Source organism: Phyllostomus hastatus, unplaced genomic scaffold (assembly GCF_019186645.2).
Source record: "Phyllostomus hastatus isolate PE091 unplaced genomic scaffold, TTU_PhHast_1.1 phas_contig_150, whole genome shotgun sequence".
NCBI lineage: Eukaryota > Metazoa > Chordata > Mammalia > Chiroptera > Phyllostomidae > Phyllostomus > Phyllostomus hastatus.
In genome coordinates this window covers 26868634-26891326 of record NW_025333611.1, presented here as the reverse complement: position 1 = coordinate 26891326, position 22693 = coordinate 26868634, and the positions used below count along the sequence as shown (strand labels likewise).

Genomic DNA, 22693 nt, shown 5'->3' with positions numbered 1-22693 from the left:
GTTTCATTCTTTCATTTCACTGCATTTCTCTCATTATCTTCATTTTTTCCTTTAAATTCTTGAGAATATTTACAATAGCTCTTTTAAAGTTCTTGTCTGCTAATGTCATTGCCTCTTCCATTTCTAGGGTTGATTTTCTTCCTGGTTTTAGGTCACAATTTTCTGCTTATTTGCATATCTAGTAATGTTTTTATTGGATGGCAGACATTGTAAATGTTACATTATTGAATGCTTGGGTTTTGTGGTGTTTCTGTAAGTATTGAAGGTTTGTAAGTTTTCTGCAGATCAGGTTGGCCTTTTCAAGGCTTGTTTTCAAACTTTGCTAAGGACAGGTCTGTAGAAGCATTTATTTGCCTTGAGCTAGTTAAGACCTGCTGCTAAGTTGTGCCTTTTTTTTTTAAATTTCTCTGAGTGTTCAGCAGGGTCTCTGTATTCTGACTGAATGGAATTCAAATATTTCCCATCCTTGTGTGAGCTCCAGGAATTCTTCAGCGAATAGCTCCCTTGACAGTTGTTTTTTGCCCAGCTTTAAAAGAATGTCAGTCTGTGTATGCTCGGATTGTCATTCTGCCAAAGACCCAAGGGAATCCTTATCCAGATTTCTGGAGTTCTGTGTGCAGCCCCATTCTCTTTGGTGTTCTGCCCCACACTCTCTGGCTGCCTTAGTCTCCCAGATTCTAATTTATACTCCTCAACTCAGTAAGGACACCGTGTTATTCTTGGGTTTCTCCTTTTCTGCAACATTTTCTGAAAATTGCCTCCAATAAAAAAACCAGAGATCCTAGAACTCATCAGTGTTGCACTCCTTTTGGGCCCATGTCTAAAAGCACTTTTCACATATTTTCATCAATCTTCTAGTCATTTACAGTGGCATGGCTAGTTCCAAATGGTCAAAATAAAAAATTTCCACTTTGTTTTTTTACACTAACAATATATCCTAGAAATCTTCTATATCAATTTATAGAGCTCTTCATTGATTTTTAAAATATGTAGTCTCATGAAACCCCATTGTATATATATGTACATAGTCTATTCAACCAATCTGTAGTTTGTCATTTAGGTAGTTTCTAATCTTTTTGCAATTACAAATAATTCCATAATGAATAACCTGGCACATATGTGTTTTCATAATTTTTATGATGTATATTTAAGGCAGATTCCTAAAACTGTAATTGTTAGGTCATAGGCTAAATGCATATGTAGTTTTGTCAACTATAGCTATTTCCTTCCATGTAGGTAGTACCATTTTGTATTTCTACCAATAGATGAGAATACTAATTTGCCAAAATCCTCATCTATGAAATATGTTATCAAGATTTTACATTTTTGTGCCCTGGCTGACGTAGCTCAGTGGATTGAGTGTGGGCTGGGAACTAAAGTGTCCCAGGTTCGATTCCCAGCCAGGGTACATTCCTGGGTTGCAGGCCATAACCCCCAGCAACCGCACATTGATGTCTGTCTGTCTGTTTCTCTCTCTCTCTCTCTCCCTCCCTCCCTTCCCTCTCTAAAAATAAATAAATAAAATCTTTAAAAAAAAAGAAACACTAAAATCTCTTTATTTAAAAAAAAAGATTTTACATTTTTGTTAGTCTTATCAATAAAAAACTCAAAGTAGTTTTAATTCAAATATCTCTCATTATGATTGAAGTTAAACACTTTTTCATATGTTTGAGTCAGTTTATCTCTTTTTAAAAATTGTTCATGTCTCATGTTCATATCTCCATTAGATTTTTGTGTTCCATCCTAAAATTTAAAAATTTATTTATATGTTTAGAGATACCAGCTCTTGTCCAAGATACAAGTTGTGAATATTTTTTTTTGGGATTTCCTTTGCCTTTCATATTTGTGGTATTTTTTGCAATGCAATCCATTTTTCCCTTTATTTTTATATAATCAAATGAATCAGTCTCTTCTTGTATTGAATTTAGGTTTGGAGTCATAGTTAGAAAGCTTTGTTGTACACTCAGGTTATAGAAATATTCATCAGCTTTCTTCTAGGATTTATATGGTTTTTAGATTTTTCCTTTTAGATCCCTAATCTATATGTCCTTTATTCTTGTGTGTGTTGAGGTATAAAACTAATTTTATCTTTTTTCCTAAGTGGCTATCCAACTGTCCCAACCCCATTTACTTAAAACTTCATCTTTGCCCCAGTAATTTGAAATAGCATCTCTATTACCTACCAAACTTCTATATTGCCAGAAGAGTTTAGTAATCAGAAAGCCACACTTATTTCTCACTAAAAATTATCATTATATGTTGAAGTACTTAATAGAAAACAAATAGACAACTGGTGAAACCTAATAATAATTTAGATAATATGATAACAACATGCTTGGGAAAAATTGAACAAATTCTCTCTAAGGATAATTTTAGGTCTCTTGGGAGTTTTGCATGTGGACAAATTTAGTAGCATTTTGCAGGTAATTTCCTGGCATATCTAAGTTTGTGATAAATAAGCAAAAAGAGAGTACTATGCAACACTAGAAGGGAATAGCACTTAGATAAGAGAAGAGCCAAATGCCTTTTATTTTTCTTAAGCTTTAGATGTCCAAAATCAGTGACTGTAGTTCCAAAATATTTTAATGAGATCATTTCTTCTTCTTCTAAAGGTAGATAGAATGAAGGTCTTAAAAAACTTATTCTGAAGATTCATAGATCATCATTTAAAATCCAAGAATGCAAAACATTTTTGCACAAATAACATTCATATAAATATTAAGGCTAAGCCATTCTGCTTCTTCACCAAATCCCTGTGTCTCTCACCTGTTTAAATTGTGATATATACTTGATTGATCTGTTGGTTATCTCTTTTTATGACATTTCTCATCAAATGATCCCTTAATTTGACCTTAGGATGTTTCTCAAATAGGCAAATTATGTTGAATTGAGGGATTATTAGCTGATACTTAGGATTTTAAGGGGATAATACATATATTTTCCCTTGAGTGTAGTAATTTAATAGTATCATGAGTAGACTTTTTTTACATTACTGGCCCCCTGGGAATAAATATTGGGTAATCACCTAATATTCAAAATAATATTAGCCCTGGGTGGTGTGGCTCAGTGGATTTAGTGCCAGCCTACAAACCAAAGGGTCACTGGTTCGATTCCCAGTCAGGGCACGTGCCTGGGTTGTGGGCCAGGTCCTCAGTAAGGGGCACTTGAGAGGCAACCACACATTGATGTTTCTCTCCTTCTCTTTCTCCCTCCCTTCCCCTCTCTAAAAATAAATAAATAAATAAATAAATAAATATTTGCAAAAGACAGATCTGATAAAAAGATTATTATCCATTCCAATAAATTAAAAATAATAATAATAATAGGAATATTTATGGAGAGCTTCCTCTATGCGAAGCAAGGCCAGTGTCATGAATTCACAATGGCCCCCTTTTTCAGAAGGGCCCTGCATTTGGGTTAATGTTCTGCTGTTGCCATATTGAAATTCTTAGTAATTTTTAGTCTCCTATTTTTGTTTTGCATTAATCCCACAAATTATGTAGCCAATCCTGGTGGCAAGCACTATGTTTATGAAAGAGTGTATATCATTTAATTTATACTTTTGAAAGCTCTCTCAGGTTTCTGCATGTGAAATAGAGTTTAGGGAAAACAAAAGAAGAAATAAGATGAGAGAGGAAGCTATGACAGTATTTAAGGTGGTTTTGATTCAGGTAGTGGCTGCAGAAAGGGAGAGTAATTGATAGATTCAAATACATTTTGGAGGCAATAAGCATTGGCATGAACCTGTAATGAGTGGAATGTGGGGATTCAGAAAAAAGATATTAAGAATGATTTAGGAAATTTTTACTGGAAGTGGCCCCTATTAGACAAAAAGTGTTGGAGAAAGAACAGGTTTGAGGGTGTAGTTAACAGTTGTGTTGAACTTTATGCTAAGTGAAAAAAGCCAGCTACAAAAGACTATGTATTTTATAATTAACTTATATGAAATTTCTAGGAAAGACAAAACTATATAGAAAGTAGGTAAGTGGTTGCCTGAAGCTGGGGGTAAAAGCAAACATTGGCTGCAGACAGGCATGAGGGAATTGGAGGAAGATGATGGGAGTATTCTAAAACTGGATTGTGGTGTTGGTTGCGTAACTGTATACGTTTATTAAAAATCATTGATTATCTAGGTAAACTCTCTGATAAGTATAAAGTTATTAAAAGATTAAAATAAGAGATTAAGATGCTTGTGGTTATGTCATGGAGTACTATTACAATTCCCATGTAATAGATCAAGAAAATTAAAGAAGCTAAAAATAAAAGTTTCATGGTTACATAGCTACTAAGTGTAATTAATATCCAGTATTGGAACTTGAGTCTTTTGGATGCTAAGGCCTTACTCTTGACCACTATAATACATTTACTTTCTATTTAAAAATTATGTTTGTACATCTGATTAATCATAAGTTCTCTTAAAGTCATAAAACAGAGGGAGAAGAAGATGGGGATTGGAAAATTGTGTTAGTCCTGTACACAGTGCTTCTCTTTCTCCTGCATATAAGTGGCACAGCAAGTGACACCATCTTTGTTTTTCTCCAGTGAGTTGTATTAGCACACCTACTTGGTTCTTTGGCAAACTGTATTTTCTCTTTCAAATTATTATGTTAAGAAATAGTTTCATTAGGCCCCCTGGTAGCTTGAAAGAGTGACTATATCTTCCAAAAATGCTTATGGATACACGTAAATGAACATATATATATATATATATATCCTTAGTACCTTTTATGATTACTATGCATTTGCATGGCGATTTGTATATTAATAAGCATTAAGTATAGGAAAATGTTGGTGAAAGAGTGCAAGCTTTCAGTTATAAGGTGAAAAATTCTGGAAATCTAATGTACAGCATGGTAACTATAGTTAACAGTACTGTAGTATATACTCGAAATTTGCTAAGAGAATAGATCTTATAAAAAGTTCTTCACACATGCACACAAAACAGTAACTAGGTAAGGTGATGAGTGTGTTAGCTATGTTGTAATCCTTTCATTATATATGTATGTTAAATCACCATGTTGTATACTTTAAATTTATATAATTTTACTTGTCAGTTATAACTCAATAAAGCTGGGAAGGGGGAAGCATAAGTGCTTACTGTACTAGATGCCAGGGATACAAGTGATCATTAAAATACGCACAGTGTCTGCCCTCCTGTAGCTTTTTTTATTTTTAGTGAATGAGGCAGATATTATGCTAAAACAAAAAATAATTACAAAATTTTTTAATTGGGCTAGGTTCAACAAAGGAAAAGGTAAGGTATTCTGTGAGAGCATGACAAAGATTCCTGATTTTAAATGGAGCCTAAAGGGAAACCTCTGTTAGGAAATAACATTTAAACTGAGACCTGACAGATTCCTAGAAATTAGCAAAGCAAAGGGAGGAAAGGGCAAGAATCTTTCCTAGGAGAGGAACAGAGGGTGTGAAGGCCCCGGGGCACCAGAGAGCTGGACTGCTCACCACACTGGAAGCCTGAGAAGATAAGAGAACTTGGACACTATGCACAGTGGTGACATGCTACTGACAATTTTTGAGCTGGAAATTCATGATCCAATTAAAATGTGAAGATCCTTCTGGCTACCGGGAAGAATAGATCCAAGAGGGTTCTGCTGGCTTATGATGAGGTTTTTAGGAAAACTATGGGTCTTATGAATGGCAAAACTGTTTCAACCTTTAAAAGCTAGTTTTGAAAAGACATTTGTCAATTAAGTGATAGTGAATGGAGAACATGATTGACAAATCAGCACTGACTGGTGTGGCTCAGTTGGTTGGACACTGATCTGCAAAGCAAAAGATCACCAGTTTGATTCCCAGTCAGAACACATGCCTGGTTTGCAAGTTCTGTCCCTGTCCAAGGTTGGGTGGGTGCATATGAGGGGCACCCAACTGATGTTTCTCTCCCTCCCTTCCCCTCTCTCTAAAAATAAATATATAAAATCTTTTTAAAATGACTGATAAATCAGTTTACCCCTGATTAACTCACTAGATCAGTACTTCTCAAGCTTCAATATACATTCACATCACCCAGGCATTTTTGTCAAATGCAGATTCTGGTTCTGTAGGTCTGAAGTGGGGCACTTCTGCATTTCTAACAAACTCCCAGGTGATACCTATGCCATCAGTCCTTGGCTCACACTTTGAGTAGCAAATGACTGGGCTATATCCCAAATTCTAAATATATTTAATAGAATATATTCTATCTTTTAGTGCCTCTCAATCTTCTTGTGGTCTAGCCAGTTGTCAAAGTTGAGTATTTAAAACTGGAGGTCTCAAGAAATGAATTAAAGTATTGAGGACATGGCCCTGGCTGGTGCGACTCAGTGGATGGAGTGCTGACCTGCTAACAGAGGGGTTGCTGGTTTGATTCCCAGTCAGGCCACATGCTTGGATTGTGGGCCAGGTCCCCAGTAGGGAGTGCATGAGAGACAACCACACATTGATGTTTTTCTTCCTCTCTTTCTCCCTCCCTTCCCCTCTCTCTATAAATAAATAAAATCTTTTTTAAAAAGTGCTGAGGACATGGAGAAACAGGTCAAATAAGGCTTTTCATCTTTTCAATAAATATCCTATATATACTTATTTTTTATCTACCTATCTAACCTGTCTGCCCACATCCCTGCCTCAAGGCTTAGTTACACTTCAGAAAGAACTATACACAATCAAAGTAATGCCCAGGACAGTTATACAGAAGTAGTGTGTGGGGCTCTAAAACTTCACCTCTAATGGAATGGTTTGCATCATTAATGGAGGCTTACTCCGTGCCAGGCATTTTACCCTGCCTTATTCATTTATTAGATAGGAACCCAGGAACCCTCAGAGAATAGTTTCTTGCCAAGGATGTACAACTCAGCTCTGATATTTCATACATGACTCCCTTATTCATTATCCTAATCATTGCTATTTTGTTTGTTTTGCAACTACAGTCTCAAATACAGAAAACTCAAAGCTGTATTCTGTGGGTAAAGGCTTTGTATTTCTCTAAAGGCTTTGTGGCACTTTGCAGCCATATTTCAATCATTTTATAAACATCTCAAGTGGTAAATAAGTCTGGCTCCCTGCCCCCACCCCCACTTTTGGGGAGAGGGGTACTGTCCTTTATTAGCAATGCAACTTCTCTTCCTCAAACATGAACCCCAGATCTTGGGAAATGCATTGATCAAGTAAAGGGAAACGTTTGAGGTTAAGGTCTATGATAGAAATGATGGTCGTTGGGAAAGACAGTAGGAAATTTCACATTGTTCCCTGGTTCTTAGGAAATGAAAGCTAAACAATATCCAGTTTTAAAAGGAAATCTGCATTGAATTTTTAAATTTCTTAAAACAGAGTTAAACCAAACAGAGCAGGTCCTGTTGATTTGCTTCACTGAGGAAGCGACAGGGCATTCTACAGTGTCATGTGGTAAGAGATAAAGCAGCAATGTTAACATCTCCACAGAAATGTTAAATTATTCCTTACAAGAAGGGTCCAGCTAAATAGGTTTTACCCAGTTCTCCAACGAACCAAAATTGTTGGTGTTTTTTCGGGACAGCGTTGTATCCTCTTCGGTTTGTTTTGATCCCCCGTCTTGCGATTAAAGAGAGCCATTAAAACATTTACTTGGACGACAGGATAGGGATTGGCTGTGGGAGAGGGGGCGACGGGTGGGAACGGGGACGGGGTAGTGGAGCAGCGGGGGGAAACAGGGAAAACTGTAATAAGACAGTAAAATAAAATGTAAAAAAAACATTTAATAGGCCTTGGTTTGGCTAGAAGACTTGTAGAACGGTCAGCTTCATCCCCCTGCAATTGGCTTTCCGGGCTAAGGTAGGTTTCCGATGTACCGACACTGCCAAGGCGCTTTGGCCGTGAACTCTGGAAGGAAGCCAAAGGAAAGTGAAGTTCCTGGCGCTAAGCTCTCGTCCCGCTCGGAGAGCCGGGCGCTAGCGCGCTCTCCGTGCAGTTATTGGCTGGGACTCTGCGTGCCGCTGTCGGCCAATGAAGACGCTGGAGATCTGGCCCCGGCCCGTCCCCTCTCGGCGCCCCGGGATGAGGCAGAGACTGAACAGCCGGCGAGCAAATCAACGGCATCCAGAAAGCCATGTCCGACTCGGCGCCCAGCGCCCAAGCGCTAACCCGCTGAAAGTTTCTCAGCGAAAACGCCGGGACGACCTGGACCCCGCGAAGAGGAACTGCCTTTGAGTGAGATGGTCCCAGAGGCCTGGAGGAGCGGACTGGTAAGCACCGGGAGAGTGGTGGGAGTTTTGCTTCTGCTTGGCGCCTTGCATAAGGCTTCCGCCGTCATTCGCTATGAGATCCTGGAGGAAAGAGAGAAGGGTTTCGCGGTGGGCAACGTGGTCACGGACCTTGGCTTGGATCTCGGCAGCCTGTCAGCCCGCAGGCTCCGGGTGGTGTCCGGAGCTAGCCGAAGATTCTTTGAGGTGAACCGAGAGACCGGAGAGATGTTCGTGAACGACCGCCTGGATCGAGAGGAGCTTTGTGGGACACTGCCCTCCTGCACCATAACTCTGGAGTTGGTGGTGGAGAGACCACTTGAGCTGTTCAGTGCGGAAGTGGTGATTCAGGATATCAACGACAACAATCCCGCTTTCCCAACCCGGGAAATGAAATTGGAGATTAGTGAGGCCGTGGCGCCGGGCGCGCGCTTTCCGCTGGAGAGCGCGCAAGATCCCGATGTGGGAAGTAACTCTTTACAAACCTACGAGCTGAGCCGAAATGAGTACTTTGCGCTTCGGGTGCAGACGCGGGAGGACAGCACCAAGTACGCGGAGCTGGTGCTGGAGCGCGCCCTGGACCGGGAGCGAGAGCCGAGTCTCCAGTTGGTGCTGACGGCATTGGACGGAGGAACCCCGGCTCGCTCCGCCAGCCTTCCGATTCGCATCACCGTGCTGGACGCGAATGACAACGCACCCGCCTTCAACCAGTCTTTGTATCGGGCGCGCGTTCTGGAGGATGCAGCCCCCGGCACTCGCGTGGTGCAAGTCCGTGCAACCGATCTGGATGAAGGCCCCAACGGTGAAATCATTTATTCCTTCGGCAGCCACAATCGCGCCGGCGTGCGGGAACTGTTCTCCCTAGACCTCGTAACCGGGGTGCTGACAATCAAGGGTCGATTGGACTTCGAAGACACAAAACTCCACGAGATTTACATACAGGCCAAAGACAAGGGCGCCAATCCCGAAGGAGCGCACTGCAAAGTTTTGGTAGAGGTTGTGGACGTGAATGACAATGCTCCGGAGATCACGGTCACTTCCGTGTACAGCCCGGTCCCCGAGGATGCCCCTCTGGGAACTGTCATCGCTTTGCTCAGTGTGACTGACCTGGATGCTGGGGAGAACGGGCTGGTGACTTGCGAGATTCCACCGGGGCTCCCCTTCAGCCTTACTTCTTCCCTCAAGAATTACTTTACTTTGAAAACCAGCGCAGCCCTGGATCGGGAGACTGTGCCAGAATACAACCTCAGCATCACTGCTCGAGATGCCGGAGCCCCTTCCCTGTCAGCCCTTACGACGGTGAGGGTACAAGTGTCCGACATCAACGACAACCCTCCACAGTCTTCCCAATCTTCCTATGACGTTTACGTGGAGGAAAATAACCTCCCCGGGGTTCCAATACTAAATCTAAGTGTCTGGGACCCCGACGCCCCGCAGAACGCTCGCCTTTCCTTCTTTCTCCTGGAGCAAGGAGCTGAAGCCGGGCTGGTGGGTCGCTATTTCACGATAAATCGCGACAGTGGCGTCGTGTCATCCTTAGTGCCCCTGGACTATGAGGATCGGCGGGAGTTCGAATTAACGGCTCATATCAGCGACGGGGGCACCCCCGTCCTGACCACCAACATCAGCGTGAACGTATTTGTCACCGACCGAAACGACAACGCCCCCCAGGTGCTCTACCCCCGGCCCGGCCGGAGCTCAGTGGAGCTGCTGCCCCGAGGTACCGCGGCCGGCCACGTGGTCACGCGGGTGGTCGGCTGGGACCCGGACGCAGGACACAACGCCTGGCTCTCCTACAGCCTCTTGGGAGCCCCCAACCAGAGCCTTTTTGCCGTGGGGCTTCACACGGGTCAGGTCAGTACTGCCCGCCCTGTCCAGGACACAGATTCGCCCAGGCAAACGCTCACGGTCTTGATCCAAGACAATGGGGAGCCGTCACTGTCCACCACCGCCACCCTGACTGTGTCAGTAACCGAGGAATCTCCAGAGGCCCGGGCTGAGTTCCCCTCGGGCTCTGCCCCTGGGGAGCCGAATAAAAACCTCACCTTTTATCTACTCCTCTCTCTAATCCTGGTCTCCGTGGGGTTCGCGGTCACAGTATTGGGAGTGATCATATTCAAAGTTTACAAGTGGAAACAGTCCAGGGACTTATACCGAGCGCCTGTGAGCTCCCTGTACCGAACGCCAGGGCCCTCTCTGCACGCGGACGCCGTCCGCGGAGGCCTGGTGCCGCCGCACCTGTACCATCAGGTGTACCTCACCACTGACTCGCGCCGCAGCGACCTGCTGCCGAAGAAACCTGGGGCCGCCAGCCCCCTGGCCAGCCACCAGAACACGCTGCGGAGCTGCGATCCCGTGTTCTATAGGCAGGTGTTGGGTGCGGAGAGCTCCCCTCCTGGACAGGTAAGGGTTAGCAAGTCATTCTGGACTGAGATGAAGGCTTTTTGAGGAACATGTAGAGCCGTTTTGTTGTTGTTGTTGTTTTGTTTTAGTGATGAAGACGTTTTCCTAGTGATGCATCCATATTTCTACCTGGCTCTTCCTAGATGTTGTCTCTTTGCACAGGGGATGGCCTAGCCAGAGTGTGGTTTGTGGTCACTCAGTATGGAGTTAATTGACTCATCTGTGGGCCCAATTCACACCCTCAGCGCTCACTGGCTTGCCATCAAAACTAACCAGTCTTGCTAAGGGGCAGCTAAACTATAACCCAAGATCTCAGCACTTGGGTTATAGTTGGGTGTCATTTGCACTGTTTACCTCTAACCAGTGGCCGCTGCTAGGGATACAAAAACTACCTCATTCACCCATTTTCCAAGTGATTGCACATAGGCATTAAAACTAATGGTTTGATGGTAGATTTCCTTTGCCTGCACAGATCCTGTACTTCAATCTTTGATGATTTTCTGTGAAAGAAATAAAATTCTAGGTATCTTTTAAATTTTATTTTAAGCACACTGGTGGGAATGATGTGCGCGTTACTTATAAACTATTTTTATCTTATAATACTGATCCATGTGCAATATAGAAAATTTGGAAAATAGAGAAATTTACAAAGAAAAAATGTAACTAACTGTGATCCCCAAATCCAAGGATAACCACCATTAATTATAAAAGTAAAAAAAAAAGTAATCAGTTTAAAATAAATCCAGACTGTCCAAAACAACATAAAGTACAAAATGAAAGTTTTTTATACCCCCCATGTAATTCCTTATCTTTCCAGCATTATTTTTCTTAGATAGACACACAATGTGAAAGGTAGGTAAAGACACACAATGTGAAAGGTAGGTAAAGTCACATTCTGAGAAAAGTAAAGCTTTCATTTATTCAGGACGATGTGTAGACCGCAAGTCCTCTGTCCTGGAATGAAAGTTATATACACTCTCAATGGTGAGATAGCCAGAGTTTCCGGTGCTAGTAAGTGTATAATTGCTGTCAGCCTTGGACTTGGCAGTTAGACAAATGGGGCTCCACCACGTACCAATCAGGAGTCCTTGGCCAGGTCAGTCCTTCTAAGCCTGTCTCCCATGTGAAAGAGGAAGTGGCAAGGGTCTTGTAAGATCAGTGCACAAGATCATGGATGCACACTGCCTGCTGCATCATAAATGTTAAAAAATTCTTATCTATTACTATTATTATTATTTATTATTATTTTTATTAGCTCTTTACCCACCCCAAATCTTAAACACACCTTAGAAATGAGCCAATTTGGAGATGGTCAAAGAAGACAATAAATAGTTGCTAAACGACAATATCAATAGTTCACCGAAGTACAGGCATGTATGGAAAGGCTGTGGAAGGATGAAAGCCAGAGAGAAGCAGCTGCTACTCTTCTGGTCATGCCGCCAGAAAACAACTGACACTTTCCCTAGCTCAACATTCTCAAATTTGGTTGCACACACTAGGGACCTTTTAAAAATTCTGAAGCCCAGGCCACATCCCAGACCAATCAAAGCACAACCTCTGGGGGTGGAACTCAGGGACCAGTAATTTTTAAAGATCCCTAAGTAATTTCAATGTGCAAAGAAGTTAGAAAATAATTGCCCTAGAACCTGCCAGTCTATCAAGTAGCATATTTATGAAACAAAGTGTTATTCTGGTGTTTACAGAACCAAGAGCCAGCCTTACTGAACCAGGCCAAATTTTTTTTAAATTCTGTGATATTATTTCCTATGCTTAAAATATTACATGGAATATCTCCAGAAGAGCATTGTAGGGAAGACAGAAGGTGATATTTCAGTCATCTAAAGGGACAAACAGTCTCCCTAAACTTCTAGCTATCAGGCGACTGTTCTTTAAAAATCTAGAGCTGGGCAGTGGGTATGGGGTCTCTCTTGGGACTGGCAAAAGGGTTCTGCAGTTAGAATGTGGTAATGGTTGCATTGCTTTAGTATATGTGAATATAAGGATTAAGGCTTTATGATGCTTTAATTCTAGTAATACAGACTGTATGCCTGTTTGTTTGGGTGTGAACTTGCAAAGATAAGAGGTTGAGACCTATAAGAAGCCTAATTCTTGGGTATTAAAAGCATCCATAAAGGTCCAGTTCATGGTTATAGAGATGACAAACTGGTAGAAAAATCATTTAAGATGTTCTAGAATGAGGTTTCCTTTCTTCCAGACAGACCCCAGAGTTCAGAGTGGGGCAGATTCTAGTTCTGCACATACTAGTTGTTTAGCTTTAGACAAGTCTCTTAACCTCTCCGAACTCCAGTGTCCTTGTCTGTAAAATAAAGATAAGACCCCCTTTACAAATTGTTGAGAGTGAAAAGTAATGCATATAAAGTGTCTGTACTTAACATAAAGTCATCATATAAAGCACAAATACTCAATAAGTAGTTGCTAAATGATAATATCAATAATTCACCATTCGTTGAGCACCCCTTCATGCCAGACCCTGTAAAAGGTGAAAGACACGGTCCTCCCATTGTGGCACACAGAGTACCATAGGACACAGACATGCCAAAAATTTATAATACAAGAAACAATGGGAGCAAAGAGAAAGGGACACCTAAGCCAGCCTGGGGAAATCAGGGAGACCTCATAGAGGCTGCAGTGCTTCAGCTTAGAAGTAAAGATTGAGCAGTAATTTGTTAACTAGTAAAGGGGGAAGTGGGGGCGGAGAAGGGATCTTGCAGGAAATTCCATGCTGGGGAATACTGATATTACATCACTGGTGAACTTTAAAGGATGTTTGTAAAACAGTTTTTGCAGGAGATAAATTGAAGCAAGAAAGCAGAAGTCAGATCTTGAATCACCTTTAGTCCAGGCCAAAGGGGTTTTACTGTGTTCTGTATCGACAATGTCATTGCAGAATCCTGAACTGACATCTGTATGATGTCATCTGAGGTTTTTTGCTTGCTTGTTTGCTTTAGAAAGATTATGCTTGCAGTCATGAATGAGATGGATTGGGGCTACTGAGACTGGAGACAAGGTGAACCGTTAGAAGGCTATTACGCTGTTTGAGGAGAAAACTGATAAATGCTTGAACCACCACAATGGCAGCATAGATGGAGGGAGATGACCATTGTGAAATCATCAGGACTTGTTGATTGCCCTGATGTAGGTAGTCAGGGAGAGGAATGAGTCAAGGATGATCCTCCCTTCCCCTCCCTCATTTGGATTGAGGCAGCTGGGTGGATGGCAGTGTCTTCCCCAAAGTGAGTCCCAGCATAAACACCTAGTCGGTCAGACCAATGTACAGCTCCATCATTCCCCTGGGAGGAGGTTTAGGTGCCTCTGTAAAAGAACACAGAAAGCAGACCCCTTCCTTTGAGGCCAGAATGTTGGTTGCTGGCCTCACCATACCCCAGGGATATTCCTGAAGCTATGAGGGTTTGGGAAGAACGTGTAGGGAGGATAAGAAACCCAGCTTTTGCTACTGGTTTTGGCATCCAGTGGTAACCTAAGTGAGGATTTGAGTGAGTTCAGAAATATGTATGTCCAAATCAGGCTGATTTTTTCTTTGTGTTCAGGTGTTTTTGTCACTCAGATTACAGTTTGCAGGTAACTACAGTGTGAAATGAGCTGTGTGTTTCCGAGTTGGTGCAAGGTGGTGGCCAGGCTCCTGGGAGGGCCTGGATCTGGGTGGGGGTGGGGTGAGATGAAGTCTGCAGCTCCAAGAAGCCCCCTGGGGCTAAGTGAAAAGCTTGCTCTTTTGAAACAGTCTCTGCTGGTAATTAGCAACATATCAAGCATACCAGGGTGTCAAATAAAGGGGATTTGTAGGCACAGTGCTGTTGGTTGCTTGATCCCAATCATTCATGGGAGCTATTAAACCTGTGAACATTAGCATTCTGCCAGGTAATGAGATCTAGTCCTTAGCACCTCCCAGACACAACTGATTCTTTACTGATTTGGAACATCTCCCTCCTGGCTCCCTCCACTCTGCTGCTTCTCCTTCCACACTGCCCTTGAAATCAATGAATGGTAATTTAGTATGTCACTAACACGCCTCTGAATTAAAAGAGGCTTGGTTTCCGCTGCGCCTCCTGTTACAACAAAAATGTGTACTGCATACATTTAATTGGTTACATTTATGTGTAAGCCTTTTCTGCAAAGAGGTGGATACGTTTCTGAATAGTCTGAGAGAGGCAGAGTTTTGTGTTTATGGCAGTGCTTCTATTTAGCTGTTGCTTGAATACAATTGGACTGAGGCACAAGCTACTCATTTAGAGTATTGGTGGATGACAACACTGGGTTGAACAAAGTGACCAGTCTCAAATGGCTACTCCTCCCTGGGCTGCAGGTTGCTAAGGCTCTGGCTGTAGCTGTTTTCCCCGCGGAAAAGGGGCGGGGGAGTTGGTGTGTTCGAGAGAGAGAAAAAAAACCCACAACACATATATGTTGTCTTCCACTCCATAGAGGTAATAATAACCCGTGGAAAGAAATGCTGTTGAGCGTGAGGAAGGCGAAAAGAAAGGTGTTTTTTTTTGTTTTGGGGTTTTTTTTTTTCTCTCCAATGCTGCGACGCATTAACCCTGCTGCTATTGGGATATTCTCTGCTCAGCCTATTGGCTGAGCCCAGGAGCTGCTGTCTGCCAATCGGGTGGTGGAAGGCAGACAAATCTACCCCGCCACCAGCAAAAAAACAGCGCGTAACCCTTGCGGCGCCGGCCCAGCCGCGCCAGAACTGGCGCGGGCAAAGAGAGATAGGTGTCTCCAGCTGCTGTGGCCGTTTGGGGCGGGTCAGCTTCTTCTGCTTCTCAAGACCAGGTAGAGAACTAGCGGGCGACAGCAATGCTCCGCAAGGTGAGAGACTGGGTAGAAATCTGCCCGGGGGCTACCCTTTTGTTCCTCTTTTGCTACCTGGGTTACGTTTGTGGGCAGATCCGCTACCCGGTCCCAGAGGAGTCACAGGAGGGGACTTTTGTAGGGAATGTCGCCCAAGATTTCCTGCTGGATACAGAGAGTCTGTCAGCTCGCAGGCTGCAGGTCGCTGGAGAGGTGAACCAAAGACACTTCCGTGTGGATTTGGACAGCGGAGCTCTGCTCATCAAGAATCCAATCGATCGAGAGGCACTGTGTGGGCTCAGTGCCAACTGCATCGTGCCCCTGGAGTTTGTAACCGAAGGGCCTTTGGAGATGTACCGGGCGGAGGTAGAGATTGTGGATGTGAATGATCACGCCCCCCGATTTCCTCGGCAGCAGCTGGACTTGGAAATTGGGGAGGCAGCTCCTCCAGGACAGCGTTTCCCCTTGGAAAAGGCTCAGGATGCAGATGTGGGGACTAACTCCATCAGTAGCTATAGACTAAGCTCCAATGAACACTTTGCACTGGATGTCAAGAAACGCAGCGACGGCAGCCTGGTCCCAGAGCTGCTCCTGGAGAAGCCTTTGGATCGGGAGAAGCAATCAGACTACCGCCTGGTGCTGACGGCTGTGGACGGAGGTAACCCTCCAAGATCTGGCACCGCGGAGCTCCGGGTGTCAGTGCTGGACGTGAACGACAACGCCCCAGCCTTCCAGCAATCCAGCTACAGGATCAGCGTGCTGGAGAGTGCACCAGCCGGCATGCTGCTCATCCAGCTCAATGCCTCTGACCCGGACCTGGGTCCCAGTGGTAACGTCACCTTTTCTTTCAGTGGTCACACCCCTGACCGTGTGAGAAACCTCTTCAGCCTGCACCCCACTACTGGAAAGCTTACCCTTCAGGGGCCCCTAGACTTTGAGAACGAGAATTACTATGAATTTGATGTTCGGGCTCGTGATGGGGGTTCTCCAGCCATGGAGCAACATTGCAGCCTCCGAGTGGATCTCCTGGATGTCAATGACAATGCCCCCCACATCACAGTGACCTCAGAGCTTGGGACTCTCCCAGAGAGCGCAGAACCTGGCACTGTGGTGGCGCTCATCAGTGTGCAGGACCCCGACTCGGGGTCCAATGGAGATGTGAGCCTCCGCATTCCTGACCACTTGCCATTCGCCCTCAAGTCTGCCTTCAGGAACCAGTTCTCCCTGGTGACTGCTGGGCCCTTGGACAGAGAGGCCAAATCCAGCTATGACATCATGGTCACTGCTTCTGATGCTGGGAACCCTCCTCTGAGTACCCAAAGGACTATTTTCCTCAATATTTCAGACGTGAATGATAACCCACCTTCTTTCTTCCAGAGGTCACATGAGGTGTTTGTTCCCGAGAACAATCGCCCAGGGGACCTGCTTTGCTCCCTTGCAGCCTCTGATCCAGACTCTGGCTTGAATGCGCTCATCTCTTACTCTCTCCTAGAGCCCAGAAATCGAGATGTGTCAGCTTCCTCCTTCATCTCTCTGAACCCCCAGACGGGAGCTGTTCATGCAACTCGATCCTTTGACTATGAACAAACACAGACCCTGCAGTTTGAGGTGCAGGCCCGGGACCGGGGCAACCCCCCGCTCAGTAGCACCGTGACAGTTCGCCTGTTCGTGCTGGACCTCAATGACAACGCCCCAGCTGTGCTCCGCCCGAGGGCCCGGCCTGGTTCCTTATGTCCCCAAGCACTGCCCCCATCAGTTGGTGCTGGTCACCTAGTCACAAAAGTGACCGCTGTGGACTTGGATTCAGGTTACAATGCTTGGGTTTCTTATCAGCTCCTGGAAGCACCAGATCCCAGCCTGTTTGCAGTCTCCCGCTATGCCGGGGAGGTGCGGACAGCCGTTCCCATTCCAGCTGATCTCCCACCACAGAAGCTGGTCATCGTGGTAAAGGACAGTGGTACCCCACCACTCTCCACTTCCGTTACTCTCCTAGTGTCCTTGGAGGAAGACACTCATCCAGTTGTCCCTGATCTTCGAGAATCTTCAGCTCCAAGGGAAGGAGAATCCCGCCTGACTCTCTACTTGGCTGTATCACTAGTGGCAATTTGCTTTGTCTCCTTTGGCTCATTCGTGGCACTGCTCTCTAAGTGTCTGCGAGGGGCTGCCTGTGGAGTGACCTGCTTTCCTGCTGGCACCTGTGCCTGTCTCACTCGCTCTCGAAGGAGGGAGGGGCTTCCTCCTTCCAATGGGATCCTCCGAATCCAGCTAGGGTCAGATGATCCTATCAAGTTTGTTGATGTGGGCGGCCACTCTCATGGCTGTACACCCTTGGCTTCTGCGCCCACTCGGAGTGATAGCTTCATGATGGTGAAGTCGCCCAGTGCACCTATGGCAGGGGAGCCTGTTCGCCCAAGCTGCCCACCCTCTGATCTTCTCTATGGGCTAGAGGTGAGATCTTCACAGGCTCAGCCAATGCTTGAGGGTTATTCTAATCCAGGCATGTGGCTGGGCCTTGTCCCAGAGAGTACTGGCCTCTCGGTGAGAGCCTGTAGTGAGGTCACTGTTTTTGTGAGTGGTTACTCTGTGATAGATGCTGTGCTTTCGAAGTGTTTTGTGAATTAGCCAGGGAGTTGTCACAGGTTAGGACTTGGGTTTGGGTCGTGCCCCCACCTGAGAGTAAGAAATGAAAGTCAGTGGTCAAGAGCTAGGGTCTATGGAAGGATGCTGCCAGAGTGCGGGAGCACAGAAGGACGTGGCACACTCAGGTAGGGTGCACCGGACAGTCACCGGAACCCGGGTGGCTGCCTTCTCTACTCTTCCTGAGTGAGGGGCCAGACTCTGGACTACCTCACCTCTAGATTACAGTCTCCCAAAGGCCTGAGGGAAACTAGTATCTTTGCCTTGCAGTGTGGAGTACTCCCTAACCCACTGCAAAGGGGACTCTCTGCTGGAAACAGACGAGAGCACGAGGAGGAAAGACTCTAAGGAGCAGAGGCATCAAGGTGGAAGGAGAGACCTGCCAGACAATATCTTCGGGACTCCCAATCAAGTCCCCTTTGGGATTAGAGCTAGACGCAGTAGGTTGAGGCCAGGGGAGCATTACCTCTTAGGGAAAAAAGCAGTAAATGAAATCGCTTAATGTCAGAAATCTGGTTTACAGATGAGGAATTCATAGAGATAGCTACACGGAGCTGGGGGTGGTCTCTAAGTAGAGTTCTTCTGAATTGGTGGAACCATAAAGCCTAGAGGCCATGCCTAGGTTCTAGTTGCCTTCCTGGGCAACCCGGACCAGTCCTGGAAATGTTTCCCCTCCCGGAGCTGTGATGCCCACTCCACAGCCCAGGTCTGGGGTCTCAGGAAAGCTGAGTCCTATAGTCATCAGCTGCCACTGGGATCCCTTAAAGCATTGCTGGAGAGTCAGAGCGAGATTCTACATAACCCTAACAAATCTCTTTTCTCATTTTAGCAGCATTGGCAGGATGGGGGTGGGAGGGGGAACACGTGGGCTTTGCTTCCCCTGGAAGGACAAACTTTTGTTGGTTCAAGCGAAGTAGTGGAAGTGTCTGAAGTCATGCAGAAAGTTACTGGGACAGAGCGCTGAGAAGTTTTGTACCACTTTGTCTTCCCTGTTGAGCACCATCTGAGCTGTCAAATTTTGCTGCCAAGGGGGCTGAATCAACCTGCAGCACAAAATAAGTGGGGAAGTAGGAGGCTTCTGTGACACAGATTTGCAGCCCGTTCCTAAGGTTTCCGGGAGTGAGGACACTTTCTAATTGGTTGAGAGCAGACAGACTTTTTGGCCAATCAGACTCAGAGCTGAGGTGGGGGATCTGCTCTTCCTGCCCGCCTCTCCTCCCCCAGCTCCCCAGCTCCACTCAGATTCAATTCCCCTTCCCCCCACCCACCCCCGCCATTTGGTGACTAAGAAGAGCTGCTGCAGGCAGACAAACCTCGGAGCAGTTTTTAAGAGGCTGGAAGGAGACACAAGAGATCTCAGCCGCTACATTCCAAGCCCTGGGTCTGCCTTGGATACAGGACAGCACAGAGTCAGTGTCCAGGAAGGGACTCCTGGGTCATGGGGCCCAAGACACCCTCACAGCTCGCTGGGAAATGGCAAGTGCTGTGCATGCTGTCCTTGTGCTGCTGGGGCCGGGCGTCTGGGCAGCTTCGTTACTCAGTGGTGGAGGAGTCTGAGCCGGGGACGCTGGTGGGGAATGTTGCTCAGGACCTAGGCTTAAAGGTGACAGATCTGTTGAGCCGCCGACTGCAGTTGGGATCTGAGGAGAATGGGCACTATTTTTCCCTGAGTTTGATGACTGGTGCTCTGGCAGTAAATCAAAAGATTGACCGGGAGAGCCTGTGTGGAGCCAGCACCAGCTGCCTGTTGCCAGTGCAGGTGGTGACCGAACACCCACTGGAGCTAACCCGGGTAGAGGTAGAGATCCTGGATCTCAATGACAACTCTCCCAGCTTTGCCATCCCTGAGCGAGAGATACGCATCTCAGAATCAGCTGCATTTGGGGCACGATTCCCTCTGGATAGCGCCCAGGACCCAGATGTGGGCACCAATGCTGTGAGCTTCTACACTCTGAGCCCCAACAACCACTTCTCACTGAATGTGAAGACCCTAAAAGATGGGAAGCTATTCCCAGAGCTGGTGCTAGAGCAGCAGCTGGACCGTGAAGCCCAGGCAAAACATCAGTTGGTGCTCACTGCTGTGGATGGGGGCATCCCAGCCCGCTCAGGGACCACTCTCATCTCTGTTATTGTGCTGGACATCAATGATAATGCTCCAACCTTCCAGTCCTCAGTTCTTCGTGTGGGGCTCGCAGAGAATGCACCCGTGGGCACACTGCTGCTCCGCCTCAATGCCACTGATCCAGACGAGGGCACCAATGGCCAACTAGACTACTTTTTTGGAGACCATACATCTGAGGCAGTGCAGAATCTCTTTGGCCTAGACCCTAGCACTGGAGCAATCCGTGTGTTGGGTCCCATAGACTTTGAGGAGTCAAGTTTCTATGAAATTCATGCAAGAGCCCGTGACCAGGGACAGCCAGCTATGGAAGGCCACTGTGTGATTCAAGTGGATGTGGGGGATGTCAACGACAATGCCCCAGAGGTACTACTGGCCTCTTTGGTCAACCCTGTCCTAGAGAGCACGCCAGTGGGCACAGTGGTGGGATTGTTCAATGTGCGGGACCGAGACTCAGGGAGGAATGGTGAAGTGAGCCTTGATATCTCTCCAGAACTGCCATTTCAGATTAAGCCCTCTGAGAACCACTACTCACTGCTGACCAGCCAGCCCTTGGACCGGGAGGCCACGTCCCACTACATCATTGAGCTGCTGGCCAGGGATGCTGGCTCACCTCCCCTGCACGCACATCTCACCATCAGGCTCAACATTTCAGATGTTAACGACAACGCCCCCAGCTTCACCCAGAAGCTCTATACTGCTTACATCCCAGAAAATCGGCCTCCAGGCTCCCTTCTCTGCACTGTGGCTGCCTCCGATCCAGACACTGGGGATAACGCCCGTCTCACCTACTCCATTGTAGGGGATCAGGTTCAGGGAGCCCCAGCCTCCTCCTTTGTGTACGTCAACCCTGACGACGGGCGCGTCTTTGCCCAGCGCACCTTTGACTACGAATTGCTGCAGATGATGCACATTGTGGTGGGCGTTCGAGACTCTGGCTCCCCCCCATTGCATGCCAACACATCTCTGCATGTGTTCGTTCTGGATCAGAATGATAACGCCCCAGCTGTGCTGCACCCAAGACCCAGCTGGGAACTCTCCGTCCCCCAGCGTCTCCCTCGCTCTGCGCCTCCTGGCTCCTTGGTCACCAAGGTGACAGCCGTGGATGCTGATGCAGGCCATAATGCATGGCTCTCCTATTCACTGTTGCCGCAGTCCACAGCCCCAGGACTGTTCCTGGTGTCCGCACACACTGGAGAGGTGCGCACGGCCCGGGCCCTACTGGAGGATGACTCTGACACCCAGCAGGTGGTGGTCCTGGTGAGGGACAATGGCGACCCTTCACTCTCCTCTACAGCCACAGTGCTGCTGGTTCTGGAGGATGAGGACCCCGAGGAAATGCCCAAATCCAGCGACTTCCTCACACACCCTCCCGAGCGGTCAGACCTTACCCTTTACCTCATTGTGGCTCTTGCAGCCATCAGTCTGTTATCCTTAGTCACCTTCACCTTTCTGTCGGCTAAGTGCCTGCGGGGACACGCGGATGGGGGTGGGGGTGGGGGCCGGTGTTGCGGGCGCCAGGACTCACCCTCCCGGGACTACTATAAGCAGTCCAGTCCCAACCTACAGGTGAGCTCCGACGGCACGCTCAAGTACATGGAGGTGACACTGCGGCCGGCGGACTCGCACAGCCACTGCTACAGGACGTGCTTCTCACCAGCCTCGGATGGCAGTGACTTCACTTTTCTAAGGCCCCTCAGCGTCCAGCAGTCCTCGGCTCTGGCGCTGGAGCCTGACGCCTTCCGGTCCCGCTCTAACACGCTGCGGGAGCCGAGCCAGGTGAGGGGCTTGGCGCGACCCCTGGGCGCGGCGATGAAGCCGCCCATCCACTTAGGGGCTTTGAACTTGCATCTACTCCTCTCGTGCGGGCTCGGCTGCCTGCTGCGCGCCACCCGATTCGGACAGACTGCGCGGGACCAGAGGTGTGGCCAAACCAGGGGTGGGGCTCTGAGCCCCGGGAGGTGGTGGTTATCGTGTCCGAGGGGGCTGGAACCGACCCCAGCTCCGCCCCTCAAACTCAGAAAAGGCTGGGGCTCGGCGATCTTGCCAGTGATTTCCAACGGGTCCCGGGGTCCCGGGTGGAGGCAGTCACAGATCCACGCCCACAGCCAGCCCCCTGGGCTCTGGCGCCCGCACGCTCCGCCGCTCTTTAGGTTTCCTAAGTTTCTTCCCACTCCCTGGACCTGGGACTTCGCTGTTCCTCTCAGCCCTCCTTATTCCCAAATCAAACAAGTGCATCTGTAGACAGGACAGAGGTGCGCGCCGGGCTCCAGGGTGTCCTCCCTGCAAGAGCCACACACCCAGGAGCGACAGCGCCACGCCCGGCGCGCCTCACCTGTACACACGCCCTCGCACTCCGGCTCGCACGCACGCTGCCCCCGCACCTCCTCACAGCCTCAGAGGTACTCAATCGCCGACCTCGCGCCTTGGCGATACTCACCGCGACCTCGCGCCTTGGCGACAGTCTCGGGTCGGGGCCGTCCCGGGCCCGAGAGGA

At 47.1% G+C, this 22693-nt stretch overlaps 1 protein-coding gene across 21 annotated transcripts in view; it reads left to right on the top strand.

Moving 5' to 3' along the window:
- The window catches only part of LOC123807960 (protocadherin gamma-C4), a 151569-nt gene that overhangs the window by 113645 nt on the left and 15231 nt on the right, over positions 1-22693 (top strand). The window contains exon 1 of one of the 21 annotated variants that reach the window (XM_045822083.1): positions 7764-10613. The exons of 17 other annotated variants lie outside the window; for them this stretch is intronic. In XM_045822083.1, coding sequence (XP_045678039.1) covers positions 8184-10613 — 2430 coding nt within the window. In that variant the 5' untranslated portion in view covers positions 7764-8183. Of the gene's footprint in view, positions 1-7763; positions 10614-15388; positions 17889-19398; positions 21976-22693 lie in introns of those variants that run through there. 3 more of the 21 variants (XM_045822062.1, XM_045822207.1, XM_045822042.1) reach the window with 3 other exon arrangements.